This window comes from Danio rerio, chromosome 6 (genome assembly GCF_049306965.1).
Source record: "Danio rerio strain Tuebingen ecotype United States chromosome 6, GRCz12tu, whole genome shotgun sequence".
Lineage (NCBI taxonomy): Eukaryota > Metazoa > Chordata > Actinopteri > Cypriniformes > Danionidae > Danio > Danio rerio.
In genome coordinates this window covers 60,277,501-60,302,393 of record NC_133181.1, presented here as the reverse complement: position 1 = coordinate 60,302,393, position 24,893 = coordinate 60,277,501, and the positions used below count along the sequence as shown (strand labels likewise).

General features: G+C 37.6%; 1 protein-coding gene across 1 annotated transcript in view; it reads right to left on the bottom strand.

Annotated features, from left to right (window-relative positions):
* The window catches only part of necab3 (N-terminal EF-hand calcium binding protein 3), an 80,053-nt gene that overhangs the window by 26,604 nt on the left and 28,556 nt on the right, over nucleotides 1–24,893 (bottom strand). Inside the window, exons 3-5 of the mRNA XM_005168786.6 lie at nucleotides 9,807–9,915; nucleotides 2,202–2,227; nucleotides 247–344 (exon numbers count right to left, since the gene is read on the bottom strand). Coding sequence (XP_005168843.2) covers nucleotides 247–344; nucleotides 2,202–2,227; nucleotides 9,807–9,915 — 233 coding nt within the window. The remainder of the gene's footprint in view (nucleotides 1–246; nucleotides 345–2,201; nucleotides 2,228–9,806; nucleotides 9,916–24,893) is intronic.

Genomic DNA, 24,893 nt, shown 5'->3' with positions numbered 1-24,893 from the left:
CGAATGTTTCCCAAAACCATTGCTGCTTTGTCAGAGATCCATTGTTTGAACCACGTTAGTTAAAATGTAAAACGTCTATAATATTGCTCTAAACAGGATTTCTTTAGAAAAAAAAACACTTTTTTGTAAAAAAATTATATTGTTTTGACACGGACACGCACTAAAGACAGATTAATAAAAAGACTAAGCTGATAACAAATTTAACTAAATTAATTTAATTTTGAGAATAATAATAGCCTGGTTCACCTCCTTGGTCTTGTCCATGGCCTTCAGGACGGCGACATTCAGTTTCTCTAACGCTGACAGAACGTCCAGATATTCTCCAAGATGCTGAGAAAAATAATCTGAAATGAAGAAGAGCAGGAACTGAATATCAGAAACTAAAATATGCATCCTTTACATTCTCCAGTGGACTTTCAGCTCTGCTTTTTTACCACAATCTGCTCATGTTTGTGGCTCTTCAGTGTTTGTGCGGATATCAGCTTATATGAGCCTGTGATTTATTTATACGCTGTTTTGGAGACTGGAAGGTTTCAGTTTATTATTGGTCATATAATATGCTCGTCTTTACCCACTAGACTCTAACCTGACTGTGTTTTCAATCACATCTTTATATTCTGTACTAAATATATCGAACAGCAGTCAGCATCCAGTGATTTACTGGCACTGGTACCTTTTTTATGAATGTTTTCCTTCATGGATATCTCAGGTATGGTGCTTTAATAACAGCATTAAACCATAAAACCAACTTTAAAATAAATGCACTCATATAAAATAGGACTTTTATATCCAGAACCTCATCTGACTGAAGCTAAACTAATTTATTTACAATTAATTATTCACTTTCATGTTCATGCATTTCAAATGAAAAGGTTAATATTAGCTCAAAGACATGCATGAATGCACACAATATTACAGTTATGAAAAGACAAAATCTAACTACAAATTAAATAAAGCTTATTTATAGACATATTAGATAGTTATAGTCATAGTTACTTATAAAAATGATTACCCCCTCCCAAAAAAAAAAAAAAAAAAAATGAGACCATTAATAAAAAACTATACTAAAATGATATCAAAATAATACACTTTTTAAAAATACAGCATCAGCATACTGTCAACAACTAAGCATTCATTTTTGTAAAGTCAAATTGTTGCTTTTAATGCAATTGGTTTTACTCGATTTAGTGGCCCGTTTCCACTGCGTGGTGCGGTATTCGGTACACTTTTATGGCCGTTTCCACTGTCAAAAGGTGTACCGAACCCAACTGTACCGTACCACTTTTTTGGTATCCTTTGCAAAGTGTCCCAAGGGTACCAAAAGGCAGAGCTAGACACGCAGCTGAACGCTATTGGTTTACAGAGATACGTCCTTCGCTCCTGCAACAAGCCAGAATGAAAACAAAGGAACCTCCATGTTTTAAATACACAGCTGAGACAATAATTATTACAATATTACATGTTTAGAGCTTTATTAAAGGTGCAGTAGGTGATCTGCCAAAATGCAAAAAACCGCTTAGCACAGTGGTTCTCAAACTTTTTTCATCAAGTACCACCTCAGAAAAGAATTGACTCTCCAAGTACCACCAAAATGAGCAGTTTTGAAATACAGTAGCGTAGTAGGCCCAGTAAAGCAGCTACAACTCTGCACAGTTAAAAAAAGTGGCAGATTACCTCAGAAATATAGGCTACATGTCATATATGGCATATTATATACATCATTTTTGATAAATTTTGAAATGTGTGTAGCATGTACATGACGTATTTCATTCCTCCGCGTACCACTAGAAGGAAGCCTGCGTACCACTAGTGGTACACGTACCACAGTTTGAGAACCACTGGCTTAGCATATTATCTTTGGACGGCGGGGAGGGACTGTGATTCAAAGCCACACCCCCTGAAATCGCGAGCGCGCGTACCGCGTCACAACAGCCGACAGACAACCCACTAGTTCATGTCATTCACCAGTTAGTTAGTGCCCGCATTGTGCAGGAATTACATGTATTTCTTTGCCTTACATGCTATTTCAGAGCGAATATTCAGCCAAAATAAAACAAATAAGTCTTTTTTCAGAAGAACAAATATTATAGGAAATACTGTGAAAAAAAATCCTGAATCTGTTTAGCATCATTTGGGAAATATTGGATTTTAACTGTATATATTTGCTGTAAGATAACTGAAAAGAATGAACCCACACCTACCTGATAGTTTGTCTGTATCGAGGTTGCTGCAGAGGGAAGAAGAGAGAGAATAAAGTGAGTTATGAAAATAATAATAAAAGGTTTAATTGAATTGGATGAGAGTCAAGGATCTGGAAGCGGTGTCATTAGCATGTAGATTGTGTGGGTTCGTCCACAGCTTCAACTCTTTTTTTTTCCATATATGCTGTAAACACTCCAATTATGCTGGCTAGTGTTAGCATGGCGGAGCTGAGGTGATAATTCACAGATGGAGACTCGCAGACGTAATGATCTCATTAATGGGGAAAAACCAGCATAGCAGATATATTTCATACTTCAACACCTTATGACTTCTACAAACTCAGATCTGCACTTTAATGCAGTTTAATACGATCTGATAATTCCTGCAAACGGCTGGTCTTCACAGCATATGTGCTAAGGTCATGTTAATTTGACACACAGACACACACACACACACACACACACACACACACACACACACACACACACACACACACACACACACACATTCACTTTCACTTAGACTACAATTCCATCACCATATAGACTACAAATCCTGTCATGCACCTCACACACACACCTGTTCTGGTTCTCCGTTGATTACACACACACAGCTGGGAGCTGCTCAAGGATTGATTTGATGGACTATAAAGATAGCACACACACACATACAAGCTAGGGATGCAACGATTATAGATTTTGGTTGTGCGATTATAGTCTGAGGAATAATCACGGTTATCACGATTATTATGCATTCATTAAAACACTGCTAGTTTAGAAAATCACATAAAAACTCCTAATATTTTAAAGTGTTATTTATTACTGCTCAGTAGCCAAATAATACGACACAAAACAATAATAAAAAACAAACAATAGTACAACTCTCTTTGGACCTAAAAATAAGTGAAAAAAGTTTTGGCATTTAAACATAAGTTATAATTTTACACTGAAAATAAATGTTAATAAATAAATAAATAAATACAAATTTAATAAATAAATTTAAAATAAATTAAAATTATAAAATTTTGAGTAAATAAAATAAATTACAATAAATAAATATTATAATAAATTATTTATTGTATGCATATTTATATTTGTTTTAATAAAAACTAGTGTAAATTTGTCCACCTGTGGGGTTTTGGAGACGTCTACATAAGCATATGTGGATAGGAACAGGACGAGTGTTTGGATTTAACTCAGTTGTTTGACCACACTTCGTTATTTTGTTCATTTAATCGCTTGCTGGAAATTAAAACTGAATTTAGAAACAGTTTTGAAGCAAATCTTTGCACTTAACAAACACATTTAAATATAACAGATGTCTTAAGTGGAGTGAGTACAACACTGTTTCCTTATCCACCAAAGAAAAGGAGTTAAGAGTAAAGTAAAGATAAAGTAAAGAGGCTGAATGGAGGAGGCTCATTCTTTATCCTCTCACTGCAGATGCTCTGTTCAACTGTTTTCTCACTACTGAAGCATTCAGTTTTTCCTCTTACAAAGTCTGCCATGTAAATAGCAGTTGTGCCATAGAGCAATGCATTTGACTCTTAAAGGAGACTCTGATTGGTTTAATGCAAGTTATGCCCAAAACACACCCAGAACTCGTTAGGAGAATGAGCACAACCCTGTTAGACCATGTGCCGGGGCGCAGAGCGCATTTTACCATCCTTAAAAGAGCAAAAGTGGATTCAGAGACTTACCTTAATGCTTTTGCGCCATGTGCTTTAGACTTTGCTCCTATATTGTTAAAATAAAGCCCAATGACTGTAAAATGCTCTGCATTTATTTATTCCTCCTAATTCTTAGTTTTTGTGATTTAAATGTTGCCTTCTAAAATGTTTTACTACATCATATTGTTTAGCCTTGAATATTCACATTAAAGAAAGGGCATGCAATTGATAAAATAATAAAACCGATCAATTAATAAAAACTTATTAAAATTAAATTAAATTAAATATGAATAAATAAAATATTAATAAGCATGTTAAATTAAGAGTAATTTAAAATTAGGCAAAAAATATTTGGAACAGATCGCTTAAAATTAGTAGTTTAGATTACGTTACTGAGTACAACTTTTATCATGCTATTTGTAATTATTAACAATCAACAAATTCGTAATTCAACAAATAATGATGATAATAAAAATAATAATAAGAATATAATTAAAATTAAATAAAATTTAATGTGAACAAAAATAAAAATAAATAAAATTTATTAAAATGAAATAAAATTAAATGTGAACAAAAATAAAATAAAATTAAATAAAAGTAAATAAAATGTGAATAAAAATGAAATAAAATTTATTAAAATTAAACAAAATTCAATTAAATGTGAACAAGAATTAAATTAAATTAAATTAAATTAAATTAAATTAAATTAAATTAAATTAAATTAAATTAAATTAAATTAAATTAAATTAAATTTTAATAAAATAAGATTTAATAAAATAAAATAGAATAAAATAGAATAAAATAAGTTGGGGTTCATCCCGCTGTGGCGACCCTTGTTTAATAAAGGAACTAAGCCGAAAAAAAAAAATGAATGAATGAATAATAATAATAATAATAATAATAATAATGTTATTATTATTATTATTATAATAAACAATAATAATATTAATTAAATAACAGAATATATTTCAAGTTGTTTATACACATGAAATTGTCCCATGTTTTTGCTGCTAAAAGTACAAATTAAATAATAATAAGTAATAAGTAAGTAAGTAAGTAAGTAAGTTAATAAGTAAGTCTTTCTCCAAATTAAAGATGCATATCATGAATGAAAGTGTGGTGAAAACATGCCAAAGAATAAAGCTTCTCACAGTCACACCATCCCACACCTCTCAGACTGCTAATCTCCATATTCATATTGTTATGCAGATGAAAACAAATCTAAATACCCCAGTGTGTGCTGTCACATTAAATCGCCATCACGGCCAAAACACAATTATGAAAATAGAGGCTCGGCTCCATAATTGGCTGGATTTGCTCTGAGTGGCCCTCCATAGCAGTAATGGACTTTTAATATTTCTCTGAGACTCAGGGGCAGAAAAAGAAAGGAGAATAGTGATGAGTTGAATGAATTGGGTAATTAAATCAAAAGGAAAAGAGTGTCCAATCTGTGCGTATTAACATTTGATCGTATTTCATAAATGCCACTTGAATAAGCTGATGAAGATGCACATTGCAACGTATTTTGTCAATTATATTAGTATGGGATTGTCTGGATTGTGCATCTTCATGACAAAAAATAAGAGTTTAGGATATTTTTTAGATGTAAATGTTGAATCTTGCAACTCTGACTCTATTCTCAACACTGAACTCTGTGAAAAATAAAATAAACTATGAATAAAATTAAATTAAATTAGATATGAATAGAATTAAATTAAATTAAATGTGAACAAAAATAAAATAACATTTTATAAAATTTAATTTAATTAAATAAATTGAAAAGCGAACAAAAATAAAATTAAATAAAGTTTAATAAAATTAAATGTGAACAAAAAATTAATTAAATTAAATCAGAACAAAAATAAAATTTAATTTCATAAAATTAAATTTAATTAACTAAAATTAAATGTGAACAAAAATAAAATAAAATTTGATTAAATTAAATTAAACTAAATGTGAACAAAAATGTAATAACATTTTATAAAATTAAATTTAATTAAATAAATTGAAAAGCGAACAAAAATAAAATTAAATAAAGTTTAATAAAATTAAATAAAATTAAATGTGAACAAAAATTAAATTGAATTAAATTAAATTAAATCAGAACAAAAATAAAATAAAATTTCATAAAATTAAATTTAATTAACTAAAATTAAATGTGAACTAAAATAAAATAAAATAAAATAAAATAAATAGAATAAAATAAAATAAAATAAAATAAAATAAAATAAAATAAAATAAAATAAAATAAAATAAAATAAAATAAAACTAATATAAAATTTAATCAAATAAAATAGAATAAAATTATGCGATGCGGTTGCGCAGTGGGTAGCGCTGTCACCTCACAGTAGGAAAGTTGCTGCTTCGAGCCTCGGCTGGGTCAGTTGGCATTTCTGTGTGGAGTTTGCATGTTCTCTCCGTGTTGGCGTGGGTTTCTTCCGGGTGCTCTGGTTTCCCTCACAAGTCCAAAGACATGCGGTACAGATGAATTGGGTAGGCTAAACTGTTCATAGTGAATGAGTGTGAATGAGAGTATATGGATGTTTCCCAGTGATGTTATGCAGCTAGAAGGGCATCCGCTGCATAAAACATATGCTGGATAAGTTGGCAGTTAATTACGCAGTAGTGACCCCAGATTAATAAAGGGACTAAACCAAAAAGTAAATGAATAAATTAAATTAAATTAAATTAAATTAAATTAAATTAAATTAAATTAAATTAAATTAAATTAAATTAAATTAAATTAAATTAAATTAAATTTTAATAAAACAAATTTAAAACAATATTAAATGAGCAAAGTTAAATCAAGAGTAATTTAAAAGTTTTTTTATTTTGCAGTTTGGTCTTGCCTTCCTGTTTTCTGCTTTGTTTTCCACCATGTGCTCCTTTGTTATCATTGGTTAATTTTATTATTCTTACAATTTAATGTTAAAATTAAAAAAAACACATTGATTTACTTACATTTTTTAACCACTGAACTGTACATTAATTCATATTTTTCTGTTTGTTACTGTGAAGCTGCTTTGTAACAACCAGTTGCATATTTTCCTTAATCCAGCAGGTGTTTTCATCCACGCCATAAAGAAAAAAATAAAGCACCTACAGCATCTGATACATCCTAAAAGTCTGCAATTCAGCCGGTTTAATATTATAATGAGAACAGGAGCAGTTTACGAAGACTCCAGACTCCACATTGACTAGACTAATTTACTGTGAATACAGTAATTACCGGCAGAACATTCTAACTGGTTGCTCAAATACGCTCCACTTTCAGAGGGAAATCTGGAGCTTCACATTTGAGTGTGTGTGTGTGTGTGTCTCTGCAATACAGCATTTGTAAAGTCAAATTTTGTAGCTTTCATTCTGTTGATGCCTTTTTTTCTTCCAGTTCTCATTGCTTTGATTCACACACACCACCTAGGGGTTATACTTTGATCCTCTTGTATATGTATGTGCGTGTGTGTGAATGGTTTTGGTTCTAGGTGTTTCAGAAAGCAATGATGTGCAATGCAATACAATACCGGCACACTGAAAACTCACTAATTAGGGAACGAAAATGTAAGGTTGCTACGGATACGGGTCACCTAAAGTGAGTATGGATGAACTGCGCCCACTGATTGTGTTGTTTTAGATTCTGATTCACTTAAAGAATTATGCAAATCATATAACGAAGCAAAAAGGCAGAAGTAATTAGTGTGGGTCACCTGCGGAGGATGCAACAATCAGGTGACTCTAATGTGATTGAACAGCAAGTTCTGCAGAGAGTGTGTTAAATACAACACAGGCTCATTTTCAAAATGTACCCCGCATACGTTTCTGGAGAGTGTGTAGCCAGAGGTCAATTGGTGCTTATATTGGTTGGGTTTAAGGCATACCTGCCAACATTCGGATCATATATCCGGGAGATGTTATCAGGGGGTGCATGCGAGTTAAGACCGGTGGGGAGGTGTGCGCCAACTGAAAAGCGGAGAGCGGGTGTGAAGATGGTTGCGTGTTGGGTTCGGCGCACATGGGGACTGTACCAAAAAGCTGAGAAGTCCGGGAATTTTCCCTGAGACAGAAAAATACGGGAGAGGGGCGGGAGATAGGTCTGAAAAACGGGAGACTCCCGGGAAAATGGGAGTGTTGGCAGGTATGGTTTCTGGTAGTGGGTGGGCGGGTTAATCGGCACTTTTGAAAACACTATCGGTTGGGTTTGGGTAGTGGGTGGGTGGGTCAATTGGCACTTTTGAAAACACTATCGGTTGGGTTTAGTGAAGTGGGTGGGCGGGTCAATCGGTGCTTTTGAAAACACTCTCGGTTGGGTTTAGGTTAGTGGGTGGGCAAGTCAGTCTGTGCTTTTGAAAACACTATCAGTTGATTTAGGGAAGTGGGTGGGCTGGTTAATCTGTGCTTTTGAAAACACTATCCTTTGGGTTTAGGGAAGTGGGTGGGCTGGTCAATTGGTGCTTTTAAAAACACTATCGGTTGATTTAGGGAAGTGAGTGGGCGGGTCAATCTGCACTTTTGAAAACACTATCGGTTGATTTAGGGAAGTGGGTGGGCTGGTTAATCGATGCTTTTGAAAACACTATCGATTGATTTAGGGAAATAGGTGGGCTGGTTAATCGATGCTTTTGAAAAAACTATCGGTTGATTTAGGGAAGTGGGTGGGCTAGTTAATCGGTGCTTTTGAAAACACTATCGATTGATTTAGGGAAATAGGTGGGCTGGTTAATCGATGCTTTTGAAAACACTATCGGTTGGGTTTAGGGAAGTGGGTGGGCTGGTCAATCGGCACTTTTGAAAACACTCGGTTGGGTTTAGTGAAGTGGGTGGGCTGGTCAATCGGCACTTTTTAGGGAAGTGGGTGGGCTGGTTAATCGATGCTTTTGAAAACACTATCGGTTGGGTTTAGGGAAGTGGGTGGGCGGGTTGATCGGCGCTTTAAAAAACACTATCAGTTGGATTTAGGGAAGTGGGTGGGTGGGTCAATTGGCACTTTTGAAAACACTATCGGTTGGGTTTAGTGAAGTGGGTGGGCGGGTCAATCTGTGCTTTTGAAAACACTCTCGGTTGGGTTTAGGTTAGTGGGTGGGCAAGTCAGTCGTTGCTTTTGAAAACACTATCAGTTGGATTCAGGGAAGTGGGTGGGCTGTTCAATCGGCACTTTTGAAAACACAATCGGTTGGGTTTAGGGAAGTGGGTGATCTGGTCAATCGGCACTTTTGAAAACACTATCGATTGATTTAGGGAAGTGGGTGGGCTGGTTAATCGGTGCTTTTGAAAACACTATCGGTTGGGTTTAGGGAAGTGGGTGGGCAGGTCAATCGGCGCTTTAAAAAACACTATCAGTTGGAATTAGGGAAATGGGTGGGCTGGTCAATCGGCACTTTTGAAAACACTATCGGTTGGGTTTAGGGAAGTGGGTGGGCTGGTCAATCGGCACTTTTGAAAACACTATCAGTTGGGATTAGGGAAGTGGGTGGGCTGGTCAATCAATGCTTTTGAAAACACTATCAGTTGGGATTAGGGAAGTGGGTGGGCTGGTCAATCAATGCTTTTGAAAACACTATCAGTTGGGTTTAGGGAAGTGGGTGGGCGGGTCAATCAATGCTTTTGAAAACACTAACTGTTGGTCACGTGGAATGGCACTCACGAGAGAAATTTGAGATCGGAAAAAGCGTACAGTGGCCTGTGGCAGAAAAACAGTGGCCTGTGGCAGATTTGCAATAAAAAAAAAAAAAAACTGTAAAAATGTACCTACTGGGACACAATTCACTGTTTGCTGAAATGTATGCTGGAGTATGTATCCGTAATGAGCCTGAGTTGGTTAAATACACTGCATCCATGATGATTACACTTCTCAGCATTGCATTGTGCACAATTTGTTGCCAACTTGCTGTTAATACATAATGAAAAAATACAAATACAAGTTTATGGTAGAAGTACATACTTTGTTTGCCGTCCATCAATAGAGTAGAAAAGTTCCCGCAGCTCATCAGTCGTGAGAATCCCATCTGCAAAATATGCTTTAAACTCCTCAAAGGACAGTTTCCCATCATCTGCAAGACACAAAAGAGGAAAGAAGACAGAGAATCAGTTAGTTTACTATAAATAGCAAGCCATTATTTTACCAAAAAAAAAAAAGTTTCGATGTGGGCACCACGGTGGCGCAGTGGGTAGCACGATCGCCTCACATCAATAAGGTTACTGGTTCGAGTCCCGGCAGGGTCAGTTGGCATTTCTGTGTGGAGTTTGCATGTTCTCCCCATGTTGGCGCAAGTTTCCTCCAGTTTCCCCCACAGTCCTAACACATGCTCTACAGGGGAATTGATTAAGTTAAATTGTCCGTAGTGTGAGTGTGTGTAAAGGAGTGTGTATGGATGTTTCCCAGTGATGGGTTGCAGCTGGAAGGGCATCCGCTGTGTAAAACATATGCTGGATTAGTTGGCGGTTAATTCTGCTGTGGAATATAAGAGGCTAAGCCAAAGAAAAATTAATGAATGAATGAACACCAGTGCAGTGATGTGGAACAAATTGCCCAAACCAAAACACTGACCAAGGTTTGATGATGATGATGATAGTTAGTTTGCATGGTGGGTATGATGATGTATTTTAATATTTTATAGTATTTATTTTAAATAATTTTGTTCGTGTTTTAAGATGGGGAGTTACTGTTTGTTTCATACATTAATTGTACTTTGCAGCCACACTTTGTTTTTTAAGAGACAAAGGAGCACAATTAAATCAAACCAAGGGTTTAATTGTGTTTTTATCCTTGACGGTTTTATTTCAAAAATGTATGAAATATGTGTATCTGGTACAGTTTGTTTAAATCTGTCAAATAAAAGAAAAGTGTTTCCAAACTTTTGATTTCTGTGTGAAAAACCCATCACACACTTCGTGAATGGACTGGAGGCTGAAATACCGTCTCTTCAGCCCACAGTGACAGTTTCATTAGGTCAGATCAACACATGGCAGTGCTTTTCTCTGACGGCAGAAGTCACACATCAACCTTGATACATGATCTACCATCTGCTCATTTTATTAGGTAAAGAAGGAGCCATGCAAACAAAACTGAAAAAAAAAACATGCAAATAGGGAAAACAGCTGCAAATAAAACCAACACAAAAACAGCTCACAGCATACATACAGAAAAAGCCTGCAAATCCTCTCAACACATGCACATGTATTTGTATATTAGCCTTCAGAAATGTGCCTGAAAAAATGATCTAAATATTATGCTTATCTGTACTTTATTTTGATCTCGTTTCAATAATTGATGAAGCATTACAAGGGCGAAGCAGTGGTGCAGTAGGTAGTGCTGTCGCCTCACAGCAAGAAAGTCGCTGGGTTGCTGGTTCAAGCCTCGGCTCAGTTGGCGTTTCTGTGTGGAGTTTGCATGTTCTCTCTGCATTCGCGTGGGTTTCCTCCGGGTGCTCAGGTTTCCCCCACAGTCCAAAGACATGCGGTACAGGTGAATTGGGTAGGCTAAATTGTCCATAGTGAATGTGTGTGGATGTTTCCCAGAGATGGGTTGTGGCTGGAAGAGCATCCGCTGCGTAAAAACTTGCTGGATAAGTTGGCGGTTCATTCCGCTGTGGCGACCCCAGATTAATATAGGGACTAAGCCGACAAGAAAATGACTGATGAAGCATTACAAATTCATTCATTCATTCTCTTGTCAGCTTAGTCCCTTTATTAATCCCTTTTATTAAAAACAAGCTGTAACTACTACATTAGTGTAAGGAGGAGACTGACACGGACGGATCCATTATGCAGTATTTATTAATCAAGCTCTCACTCAAACACACAATTTGCACCAACGTGCAAATACACATCAACAACAGTATTAAAGGCTGGCGGTAAATAGACACAGAGGGGTTTACCAGGCATGGGTCAAAGGCAGGCTGCGAGAATCAGAGTCCGTGTATCAGGCTTGGATCGTGGGCAGGCAGCGAGTATCAGAGTCCGTGTATCAGGCTTGGGTCGTGGGCAGGCAGAAGGCGAAGCAGAGTCAGAAACAGGCCGGAGTTGTACACGAGAGATCAGGCAGGGAATAGCCCTCAGTAATGCTGGCCGGGGCTAAACAAGACTTCGCACTGACTGGGTGTTCGTGTGCGTCTTATAAAGGGTACGTGGGTCGTTAACAAGATTCAGGACAGGTGTGTGCACAATCAGCGTAAGTGGATGATGTAATGCTAGAAGTCCGGAGATGGCGGCCTCTGCTGGCCAGCGAGGGGAGTGACTGGGATAGAGTCGGTGACAATTGAATTACGTCAAACAACACATAAAAAATGCACATTTCAAAGCACTTCATGACACGTTTAATAAAGAAACTCAAGTGTAACTATGCATGGCTTTAACAGGGTCAACAAATCTGCAGTTTTCACTCATCCACACAAGTGCTTTAAATGATTATAAATTAAAAATTGGCCAAATGGATGCTTAATTGCACGGGAGGCTCAAAGTAACAGTGGACAAATTCAGAACAGCAGAGCTCTCTCCAACAATGTTAATTAATTCAAGAGCAGTTTTTCCAGCCATCTGGGTTCAGTCTCTTCCCAACACACTCTTCCACTGATCAGCCAAACAGAGGCACCTTCTTCATTCTCTGCTAATTAAAATACACACTAACCAGCCAATGATGCACTTAAGAAGAAAAAAGAAGAGGAGATAATTCAAGCCTTGACCAGAAATTTCATTATGCTGGAAGAAACATCAGCACTTTCAGCAGAAAGAAAGACTCGAGTTACAGAATCAGCGGGTTTGTTTTGTCCCCAGAGAATGTGCTGGAAATTTAGTGGATCGTTTAATTGGGTTACACACAGATATCATTGTTTTATTGGATAACAGTGTTAACCGTAAACTAAATTGGGCGTAATGTGTGTGAATGAATGTGTTTGGATGTTTTCCACTACTGGGTTGCAGCTGGAAGGGCATCCACTTTGTAAAACATATGCTGGATAAGTTGGCGGTTCATTCCGCTGTGGTGAATAAAGGGACTTCGCGAAAATGAATGAATTTAGCATGGTGGCTCAGTTGTTAGAACTGTCGCCTCACAGCAAGAAGGTCGCTGGTTCAAGTCTTGGCTGCACCAGTTGGCATTTCTGTGTAGAGTTTGCATGTTCTCCCTGTGTTGGCGTGGGTTTCCTCCGGGTGCTCCGGTTTTCCCCACAGTCCAAACACATGCGCTATAGGGGAATTGATAGACTAAATTGGCCGTAGTGTATGTGTGTGTGTGTTTCCCAGTACTGGGTTGCGGCTGAAAGGGCATTCCAATGTGAAGACCCCTGATAAATAAGGGGCCAAGCCGAAGGAAAATGAATGAATTACTTTAGCACTGCTGTGTTTTTTGGCCTGACGTTTCTAGGTCAGAGTTGATATCTGAAGTCCAGTAAGAGCTCCTGTGGTTAATGGACACACTGGAGAGGAGCGTTCATCTCTCGGGAGACTTTTATCTACTCTGCTGCTCAGCCTGATTTAGTCTCAAACTAATGTGCTATTCTGTGTTGCCGTTGTCTGGGGATCAGCAGACTCTAATGCATCTTCCTAAGCGCTTCCCACCCATCGCATGCTGTGCTTCAAACACATTTCCCTTAGCGAGGGTGGAGCAAAGCTACTGAACGGCGTCTGGTACAGTTACTTTAGGGAATCACTCTGTTAAAGCTTTTCCTCGAAACACACACACACACACACACATACATAAAAATCAGCCCCTCAAACATCTCAAGAGTTCACACTTAGATAATGCTTGACTATTTTAGCAGGTTTGGCATGCTGTCCCGGGAGAGAACCCTGAGCTCGGAGATTGATGAGCCCAAGGCTCCCGCCTGGTCAATGAGCATTAAGAGGGATACGCGATCAGCTAGTTCTCGATAACTTCCCAAGAATAGACCGCTAACTGCGCCACTTTGTACATAGTAGGTGCAGGGCCGGCGCATCCATAGAGGCGACCTAGGCGGACACCTAGGGCGGCAGTCTAGAGTGGACACCTCCCTCACCACCCACGTCAGTTAAATTCGCGCATAGGTGACAGAATAGAGAAGGCGGCTTCAGCGACATCTCCATCAGCACCCGCGCGTCCTCAGTTATATCTGCGCATAGGGCAGCAGAATAGAGGTCTGCGACACCCGCGCGTCTTCAGTTATATCCGCGCATAGGGTGGCAGAATAAGAGGGCGGCGTCCGCGACACTTCCCTCAGCTCCCGCGCGTCCTCGGTTATATCCACGCATAGGGCAGCAGAATAAAGGTCCGTGACACCCACACTGTCAGGGTTCTGCCACTCTGGTCATGTAAATTCTTGTTTTGGTGGCAGAGTCTTGACACTAGTCATGTCTAGTCCTGTTGTGCTCGGCTTGAGTTTTCTTGGGTCGAGCACTTGTTTCTGTCTCTGTGTGTGTCTCCGTGTGTGCGCACGCCTTCGTGAATGTGCGCAGAGCGTGCGCTCCCGCTTGACTTGTGTTGTCTCTCTGTGTCATTCGCTCTCCCGTCTATTGTCTAGTCCCACCCTCCTTGTTAACTCATTATTAGTATTTCATGTTCACCTGTTTGTGTCAATTTACTTCTGCTTTATGTTTTCTGTCCTGTGCCAGTTCGTCGTCAATATTTCCCTGTCCTGTGATATCCAGTCCTGTTTGTCCTGCCAGCCCATCCAAGTTTGTTTGTTTGTTTTATAGTTATGTTTTTCCCCCTCGGGGTGGTTTTTGTTGTCCTTTTTGTTTTATTTTTATTAATAAATACCATCTTCTGTTGCATTTGAGTCCTCGCTCCCTCATCCATCCTGAAATCCTGACACGCGTGTCCTCAGTTATATCCGTGCATAGGGCAGCAGAATAGAGGTCTGCAACACCTCACTTCATTTTCATAACCGGTCACTTTCATTTCCACATTGTGGTTGAGGGCGGTGTGATCGTCTTCTGCCTAGACCGGCAGTTCAGCTTGCTCCGGCCCTGAGTAGTTGCTTGTTACTTTAAATTCTTTTGCATGTTTATTGAGTGTGCGAGGAAACCGAAGTGCCCGGGGAAAACCCACGCGAGCACGAGGAGAACATGCAAACTCCGCACAGAGAGTGTTGACTGGCTCAGCTAGCATTTCAGCTAGCCACTGAGGCACCGCGTCACCCGAACTCAGACTTGAGGAGGAGGGTGAAGGGATGAAGGGAGGGGGGGGTTCCAATACAAAGATCAGGAATGAAGTAAAGGCTGGATATTTATTTTAAATTTGGAATGATCTGATTGGCTAGTTAGTGATTAGTGATAAGGATCAGCTGTAGTCAATCATATCACATGCTCCTCTCGAAAATATTTGTGAAATTTCACTTATGGGTTTTAAGTAGTGGTCACACTGGGCTTTTCCTCCGATAGACTTCCATTTATACGCACGCGAATGCGTCAGACCAGAAACGCAGGGTCATGCTCGCTTTTTAAAATGCCTAATAAGCTTGTTTAATCCCGCTCTTTTTCGCAGCGCCATACGACAGAATTTCGCACACACTAACTTTAGTGTGACCGCAGCTTTAGACATTTAAAATCAAAAAGATTGACCAGCCCAGATGCATTGGAAATAAGTGCATCCATTTATTTATTTATTTTTTTTTGCAAAACATAAAATACGTTGCTCCAGTTACATTTAGTTGCACTTTTCAGATGACAAATCCAGCTTTTTATCATCTGAAGCATTTCATTTTTATTAATCTGAAATCCATTACTTAGGGTATGTTTTGTAGTATATTTCAGATGACAAATTTAGTAGACTAGAGGGCGCTGTCTACAGTTTCATTCATTTTCTTGTCGGCTTAGTCCCTTTATTAATCTGGGGTTGCCACAGCGGAATGAACCGCCAACTTATCCAGCAAGTTTTTACGCAGCAGATGCCCTTCCAGCCGCAACCCGTCTCTGGGAAACATCCACACACACATTCACACACACACTCATACACTACGGACAATTTAGCCTACCCAGTTCACCTGTACCGCATGTCTTTAGACTGTGGGGGAAACCGGAGCACCCGGAGGAAACCCACACGAACGCAGGGAGAACATGCAAACACACAGAAACGCCAACTGAGCCGAGGCTCGAATCAGCGACCCAGCAGCCTTCTTGCTGTGAGGCGACAGCACTACCTACAGCGCCACTGCTTCGCCCTGTCTACAGTTTCACAAATCTGAAAAACCCTAATTAGGGTATATTTTGTTGCATATTTAAGATGGCAAATGCACTAGAGGGCGCTTTCTAAATTTTTGCGCTTTTTTTAGCAATTTTTTTTAAAAAATACCTTAATTAGGGTAGATTTTGTTGTATGATCTAGATATCCTTCTTATCCTTCCTCCTGGAGATCTACCTCACTGTTGAGTTCAGCTCCAACCCTGATCAAACACACCTGAACCAATTAGTCAGGACCTGAACAACTCTGGATAATTATAGACAGGTGTGTTTGATATGGGTTGCAACTGAAATCGGCAGGATGGAAGATCTCCAGAAGCAGGGTTGGTCACCCCTGACTAAGGGTATGTTTAAGGATTTTATGCGTTAGACTGCATTTTGTTATACATTTTCAATGATGAATCTACTAGATGCTGTCTACATTTTTCCTAATCTAAAACACGTTAATTAGAGTATGTTTTGTTGTACGTTTTAGATGACAAATCCAATTTAGGGTGCTGTCAACATTTTTACGAATCTGAAATGCGCTATTTAGGGTGCATTTTGTTATCCATTTGAATCTACTAGAGGATGCTGTCTACATTTTCTGAATCCAAAATAAGTTAATTAGAGTATGTTTGTTGTACGTTTCAGATGATGAATCCACTAGAGGGCGCTGTCTACATTTTACGGATCTGAAATACGATACTTGGGGTGCATTTTGTTATACATTTTCAATGATGAATCCACAAGAGAGTGCTGTCTACAGTTTTTGTAAATCTAAAGTACGTTGGTCCAGGTACATTTAGTTGCAATTTCACATGAGAAAACTGCTTTTTTGTCATTTAGATTTCCTTTTTTGCAAAATTAAAATACATTACTTGGGGTATGTTTTGCGTTTTAGATGACAAATCCACTAGAGGGCGCTGTCTATGTTTCTGCGAATCTAAAATAAATGATTTAAGGAACATTATGATGTACGGTTCAGATGACAAATCCACTAGAAGGTGCTGTCTACATTTTCACAAATCTAAAATACGTTAATTAGGGTACGTTTTTGTACATTTCAGAAGACAAATCCACTAGAGGGCGCTGTCAAGATTTTAATGAATCTGAAATACATAACTTAGGGTATGTTTTGTTGTACGTTTCTGATGACAAATCCACTAGAGGGCACTGTCTACATTTTTCCCAATCTAAAATAAGTTAATTAAACTACATTTTGAAGTATGTTTCAGATGACAAATCCAATAGAGGACGCTGACTACATTTTTACGAATCTGAAATATGCTACTTAGAGTGCATTTTGTTGTACATTTTTTATTATGAATCCACTAGAGGGTGCTGTCTACAGTTTTTGTGAAAATACGTAAAAATACGTTGCTCCAGGTACATTTAGCTGCAGTTTCAAAAACTTTTCCATCCAAAAGCGCGTCCTTGGTCTTATCCATATTTCTTTGCACGTTAAACACACGCAGGGCCAAAGCAAGCTGAACTGGCGTTCAAGGCAAATGGCAATCACGCCGTCCTCAACCCGAAAGTGACCGGTTTGCGGATGAAAGTAAGGACTGTGAGGAAGGAGGTGGGTGTAAAGAATGAAAGTGAGGACCGGGGGGTTTGCTCACCATTCTGCTGCCCAAGGCGGCCGCCTAGGTCGCCTTTATGCTCGCGCATATATTCAATGATGATTTTGTTAGAGGGCGCTGTTTACAGTTTTTGTGAATCTAAAATACATTTGTATTAGGTACATTTAGTTGCAATTACAGATGACAAAACCACTTTTTTTGTCATCTAGAACTATGTTTTTGCAAAATTTAAATACATTACTTGGCGTTTCAGATAACAAATACACTAGTGGGTGCTGTCTACATTTTTGCAAAACTTAAATACGTTATTTAAGGAACATTTTGCTGTACATTTCAGATGACAAATCCACTAAAAGTTGCTACTTAGAGTGAATTTCTTTGTACATTTTCAATTAGGAATCCACAAGAAGGTACTGTCAATTGTTTTGTGAATCTAAAATATGTTTAAGATGACAAATCCACAAGAGGGCGCTGTCAAGAATTTTTGTAAATCTAAAATACATTAAACAGGGTACGTTTTTTGCAACTTTCAGATAATGAATCCACTAGAAGGCGCTGTGTACATTTACCTTTTCCTAAACCCAACCAATAGTGTTTTCAAAATAAGATGCAAAAGATCGAATATTAATTAAAATATGGGTTTTTGAAAAACTAAGTTTCGAAAAAAAAAGGTTTGTAACATAGCTGTCCTTCAATGTAAACAGTCTGTAAAATTTGTTAATCAAAAAAAGTGCATGATAAATAAACATATTACCTCTCAAGAGAAATTGTCGACGCTAAATAGCATCATTATTATTTATTTGCCACCAATCAAAACCATCAAAGCAACTAATTTGCCAGCTGACCAATCAGAGCAGAGTTGGCTTATGGAAGGGGGAGGAGCTTAAGATCCCCAAATGGAGTTAAATGAACCATATTGAAATCAGTGCAACATTATTCTAATAGTAGACCTTAGATGTATTTAAACCTGTTCAACAACAGTAGGGCACTTTAAAATACCACGTGGCCTTATCTTTAAGGTTGACGCAACAAAATGAACCTTTTTTAGAACATTTTCATACTAGTTAATGAGCTCTCCACAGCCTGCAGCTGTTCACTGGCTGAATATATCTCACAAAAGTGTAAAAATCTGCATGAGCGATTGTGGTTAAAGTCAGCATGCATTCAGCAGGAACCCATCCAGAGTCTGGCCCGCAGCTTTACAGCTTCAATAGCAGACAAACGTCTCTTTTCTCGTGCCCACGCCCGTCCCTCACTGTAAGGATCCAAAATAATAGCCAAGAGATTCTTTGAGGCTGAAAACATACATCGCATCTCACAGCTGTCACAATTGGAGAAATGGATGAACGACAGTGTATAGCAGACTTTCTCAGACGGTTTGACGGCATAAAACGGAGGAAATTATGATTCATTCAGCATCCCCGCATGAACGCCAGCTCAAAGCGGCAGCACATCATCAGCATAGTGCATGTTCACATATGCAGCAGGTGGCAAACCTACTTAAATGTATTCACAGCAAATCTATTAAAATTAATTGAAGTCCAACAGGGAGAAATTGAAATATTTGAGGGAGGTTAAGATGCAGAATTATTCATTTATGTGCGAGTGACATAATTACCCTTCAGTAACGAGAAAAACACAACAACCGCTGAAGATACATGAATATTTCATGCTCAAAGTAGTTTTGTTCCCTCATGAGGCAATCTGAATTTCAATGATTAAAAACGCATTTTAAAAGAGCACCTATCTTCCCTTTGAACTTTTTTTTTTCTGAAGATGCGGTTCAAAAGAAAATGAAACAGGAGAGAAACAAAGTTGGCTTCCCCGTTATTTCAGCACAGACACCTCCAGTTATCCACTCCAGTAGGATCTTCCTCATCCGGTGGCTCTATTGCAGTTTTCTCAAGTCATTTTTCAGCTCAGATAATTCAGGGTAAGAGGAAAATAAAGTCATGGTGCAATAAATCAATAGTGCTAAAAGAAAAATAAATACTAATGCTATTCAGTGGCGTCAGTGTTTTGATTGCTAGGGTGTTTTGGATGGTTGTCACGATGTTTGAGGATAGTTCTAAATGTTATGGTGTCCTGGGTGGTTGCTATGACGTTTGAAAAGTGTTCTGAATGGTTGCTAGGGTGTTTAAAGAGAGTTCTGAATGGCTGCTAGGATGTTATGGTGTTCTGGATGCTTGCTAGGTTGTCTGAAGAGTGTTCCGAATGGTTGATAGGATGTTATGGTGTTCTGGATGGTTGCTAGGTTGTCTGAAGAGTGTTCCGAATGGTTGATAGGATGTTATGGTGTTCTGGATGGTTGCTAGGATGTTTGAAGAGTGTTCCGAATGGTTGATAGGATGTTATGGTGTTCTGGATGGTTGATAAGTTGTTTGAAGAGTGTTCCGAATGGTTGATAGGATGTTATGGTGTTCTGGATGGTTGCTAGGTTGTTTAAAGAGTGTTCCGAATGGTTGATAGGATGTTATGGTGTTCTGGATGGTTGATAAGTTGTTTGAAGAGTGTTCCGAATGGTTGATAGGATGTTATGGTGTTCTGGATGGTTGCTAGGTTGTTTAAAGAGTGTTCCGAATGGTTGATAGGATGTTATGGTGTTCTGGATGGTTGATAAGTTGTTTGAAGAGTGTTCCGAATGGTTGATAGGATGTTATGGTGTTCTGGATGGTTGATAAGTTGTTTGAAGAGTGTTCCGAATGGTTGCTAGGATGTTATGGTGTTCTGGATGGATGCTATGATGTTTAAAAAGTGTTCTTAATGATTGCTAAGATGTTATGGTGTTCTGGATGGATACTATGATGTTTGAAAAGTAATCTTAATGGCTGCTAGGTTGTTTGAAGAGTGTTCTGAATGGTTGCTAGGATGTTATGATGTTCTGGATGGTTGCTAGGGTGTTGGAAGAGTGTTCTGAATGGTTGATAGGATGTTATGGTGTTCCGGATGGTTGGTTTGATGTTTGAAATGTATTTTATTGGTTGCTAGGGTGTTTAAAGAGCGTTCTTAATGGTTGCTAGGATGTTATGGTGTTCTAGATGGTTGCTAGGGTGTTTGAAGAGTGTTCCGAATGGCTGATAGGATGTTACGGTGTTCCAGATGGTTGGTTTGATGTTTGAAAAGCATTTTAATGGTTGCTAGGGTGTTTAAAGAGTGTTCTTAATGGTTGCTAGGATGTTATGGTGTTCTGGATGGATGCTATGATGTTTAAAAAGTGTTCTTAATGATTGCTAAGATGTTATGGTGCTCTGGATGGATATTATGATGTTTGAAATGTATTTTATTGGTTGCTAGGGTGTTTAAAGAGTGTTCTTAATGGTCGCTAGGATGTTATGGTGTTCTAGGTGGATACTATGATGTTTGAAAAGTATTCTTAATGGCTGCTAGGGTGTTTGAAGAGTGTTCTGAATGGTTGCTAGGATGTTATGGTGTTCTAGATGGTTGCTAGGGTGTTTGAAGAGTGTTCCGAATGGTTGATAGGATGTTATGGTGTTCCGAATGGTTGGTTTGATGTTTGAAATGTATTTGCTAGGGTGTTTAAAGAGTGTTCTTAATGGTTGCTAGGATTTTATGGTGTTCTGGATGGATGCTATGATGTTGAAAAGTGTTCTTAATAGTTGCTAGGATGTGATGGTGTTCCAAATGGTTGCTATGATGTTTGAAAAGTGTTCTTAATGGTTGTTAGGATGTGTATGGTGTTCCAAATGGTTGCTATAATGTTTGAAAGTGTTCTTACTGTTTGCTAGGGTGTTTAAAAAGTGTTCTTAATGGTTGCTAGGATGTTATGGTGTTCTGGATGGATGGTATGATGTTTTTAAAGTGTTCTTTTATATGCCATTTGAATAGTGTTTTGTGTGTTGCTAGGGGGTTGGATGGTTGCCATGATGCTTGAAGAAAGTTCTGAACGATTGCTATGGTGTTTGAAGAGAGTTCTGAATGGTTGGTAGGATGTTATGTTGTTCTGGATGGTTGTTATATGATGTATGAAAAGTGTTCTTAATGGTTGCTAGGGTGTTTAAAAAGTGTTCTTAATGGTTGCTAGGATGTTTTTAGGGTGTTCTGAGTGGTTGTAAATGATGTTTGAAGGATGTTCTGAATAGTTGCTAGGTTGTTTGAAGAGTGTTCTGAATGGTTGCTAGGATGTTATGGTGTTCTGGATTGTTGCTGTTTGAAAAGTATTCCTAATGGTTCGTAGGGTGTTTAAAGAGTGTTCCAGATGGTTACTATGACATTTCATGAGTATTCTGAATGGTTGCTAGGATGTTTGAAGAGTGTTCTCAATGGTTTCTAGGGTGTTGAAACAGTTTTAAATGGCTGTTAGGATGTAAATTTTATGGATGGTTGTTAAAATGTTATTGTTAGTATTTTTTATAATACTTAAATGTTTAGATGGTGCTTTGAATGGTTGTTAGGATGTTTGAAGAGTATTCTAATTGGTTGCTACGGTGTTTGAAGAGTGTTCTGAATGGTTGCTAGGATGTTATGGTGTTCTGGATGGTTGCTATGATGTTTGAAAAGTATTCCGAATGGTTGGTAGAGTGTTTGAAGAGTGTTCCAGATGGCTACTATGACATTTCGTGAGTATTCTGAATGGTTGTTAGGGTGTTTGAAGAGTGTTCTGAATGGTTGCTAGGATGTTATGTTGTTCTGGATGGTTACTATGATGTTTGTAGGGGGTTCTGAGTTGTTACAAATAATGTTTGAAGGATGTTCTGAATGGTTGCTAGGGTGTTTGAAGAGTGTTCTGAATGGTTGCTAGGATGTTATGTTGTTCTGGATGGTTGCTATGATGTTTGAAAACTAGTCCAAATGGTTGCTAGGGTGTTTAAAGAGTGTTTTAGATGGTTTCTAGAATGTTTGTAGGGTTTTCTGAGTTGTTGCAAATAATGTTTGAAGGATGTTTTGAATGGTTACTAGGGTGTTTGAAGAGTGTTCTGAATGGTTGCTAGGATGTTAGGGTGTTCTGGATGGTTGCTATGATGTTTGAAAAGTATTCCTAATGGTTGGTAGGGTGTTTGAAGAGTGTTCCAGATGGTTACTATGACATTTCATGAGTATTCCGAATGGTTGTTAGGATGTTTGAAGAGTGTTCTAATTGGTTGCTAGGGTGTTCCATGTGCTTGCTACGATGTTAATAGGGCATTTCATGTGGTTACTTGTCCCCAATATTATAAATCAGTCATGAAATGTAATTCTGATCCTCTAATAAAGTACCAGCAGAACTCTTGTCAGCACGACTGATTTGAGCAATCATTTCTAATGCTCAACTTTAAAAAATACCACAGTTTGTGACATGATTCACTAGTGTTTTAACACAATCATTTCCTTTTTTTTCCTATGGATACTTTCAGCTCCAGCATCCACATAAGCACTCCTCTTTCTTCCTCTCCAGCTCTGAAGGTTTTATTCTCCACCAGCAGTGCTGTCAGATTGAGTCAACAGATGCAACGCAAGCAGACAAACACTCTGAAGCACGACCCAATCTGTCTGCTTGTCTGAGAAACACCAACTCACTCACACACACAGAGAGAAAGAGAGGAATGAAGGAGGGATTGAGAGGGAACATGATGAGAAACTGGGGCTAAAGGATGGAAGAATGATAAATACACACACAGAAAGCTAGAGTGCACTAATCGAATGGAAAGAATATGAAACCAGAGGATTTTTAACAGGTCGGGTTTTATTACAGCTCATATAGATGATCCCTTAGGGGTTTATATTTAAAAGTTTAAAGCTCGAGTAATGTCAAACATCTATACATAATGTAAAGGCATCATTCAATATAACTGTGCATCTGTTAATTAAATTGGTCACACTTTATTTTGGTCACACCATTTGTTTAGTTTGAGTTACATTGTAACTAATTCTCATTAGATTCTAAGTAGACTTTTTGGTAGGGGTTATAATGTATGTTATATATGACGGCTAGTAAAAAACAAATGAAACGGCCAATTTACCAGTGAAATTTTTTTTCTAATTTGCTCATAAAAAAAATCAGAATTTCCTATAAAAAAATCAGCCAATTTGCGAGTAGAAAATCGCAATTGTATAATTTGCTAGTAAATAAATTACAATCTGGCGTAATTGCAAGTTTAAAAAATTGCAATCGGCCAATTTATAGTATAGGAATTGGATTCTGGACAATTGGGTAGTAAAAAAAAGATCTGAATCAGAAAAAAACTGTAATCACTAAATTTGCTGGACGAAAAATCGTAATCTGCCAATTTGCTAGTAAAAATATCGTAATCGGCCAATTTGTTAGAAAAAAATTGTAACTACAAAAACTCTGCCAATTGGCTAGAAAATCAATCAGAATCGGACTATTTGCTAGGAAAAAAACTTTAATTGCAAAAAAATCTGAATCTGACAATTTGCTAGTAAAAAAAATCGATATATTATCAGCAAAAAGAAAAAGAACTGGAATCAGTCAATTTGCTAGTTTTAAAAAAATACAATCGGCCAGTTTGCTCATAAAACAATCGGAATCTGGCCAAATTGCTTGTGAAAAATCTCAGAATCTGCCAATTTGCCAGAAATAAAATCAGAATCAGGCAATTTGCCAGAAAAAAAAAAAGCAAAAAAAAAACTAAATCTGGCCAATTTGCTACCCTGTTAAAAAAAAAAAAGTTTACTAAACTTTAAATTTTAAAGGCAACCAGCTTCAGGACATTTTTGAGTTTACTCAGCTTAGATTGAGTCAGGTGCAGTACTTGAGTTGACAGTTGAGTCTACTGAAAGTGTAAACAAGTTGCCTCACAATTTTGAGTTGAGTCAACTTTTTTTTACAGTGTAGAAAAAAAATGTAATCGGCCAGTTTGCTGGTAAAATAATCAGAATCTGGCCAAATTGTAAGTACACAAAAATCTGAATCGGTCAGTTTGCTAGAAATAAACTTAGAATCTGCCAATTTGCTAGTAAAGAATTGGATTTTGGACAATTTGCTATGAAAAAAATCATTATTGCAAGAAATTGTAATCTGCAAATTTGGTAGTAAAAAAAAAAAACGTTACTGGACAATTCGTTAAAAAAAGAATTTGATAATTTGGTAATAAAAAAATCTTAATGGCCAATTTGCTAGAAAGAAAATCCTAATCATAATTGCAAAAAACTGTAATTAGCCAATTAGCTAGAAAAATAATTGGAATCGGCCAATTTGCTAGTCTAAAAATATATAATTGGCCAGTTTACTCATAAAATAATCAGAATCTGGCCAAATTGCTTGAAAAAAAAAAACACTCAGACATTTCGCTAGAAAAAAAAATTTAAATAGCAAAACAAATCTGAATCTTCGGCCAATTTGCCGAAATCGG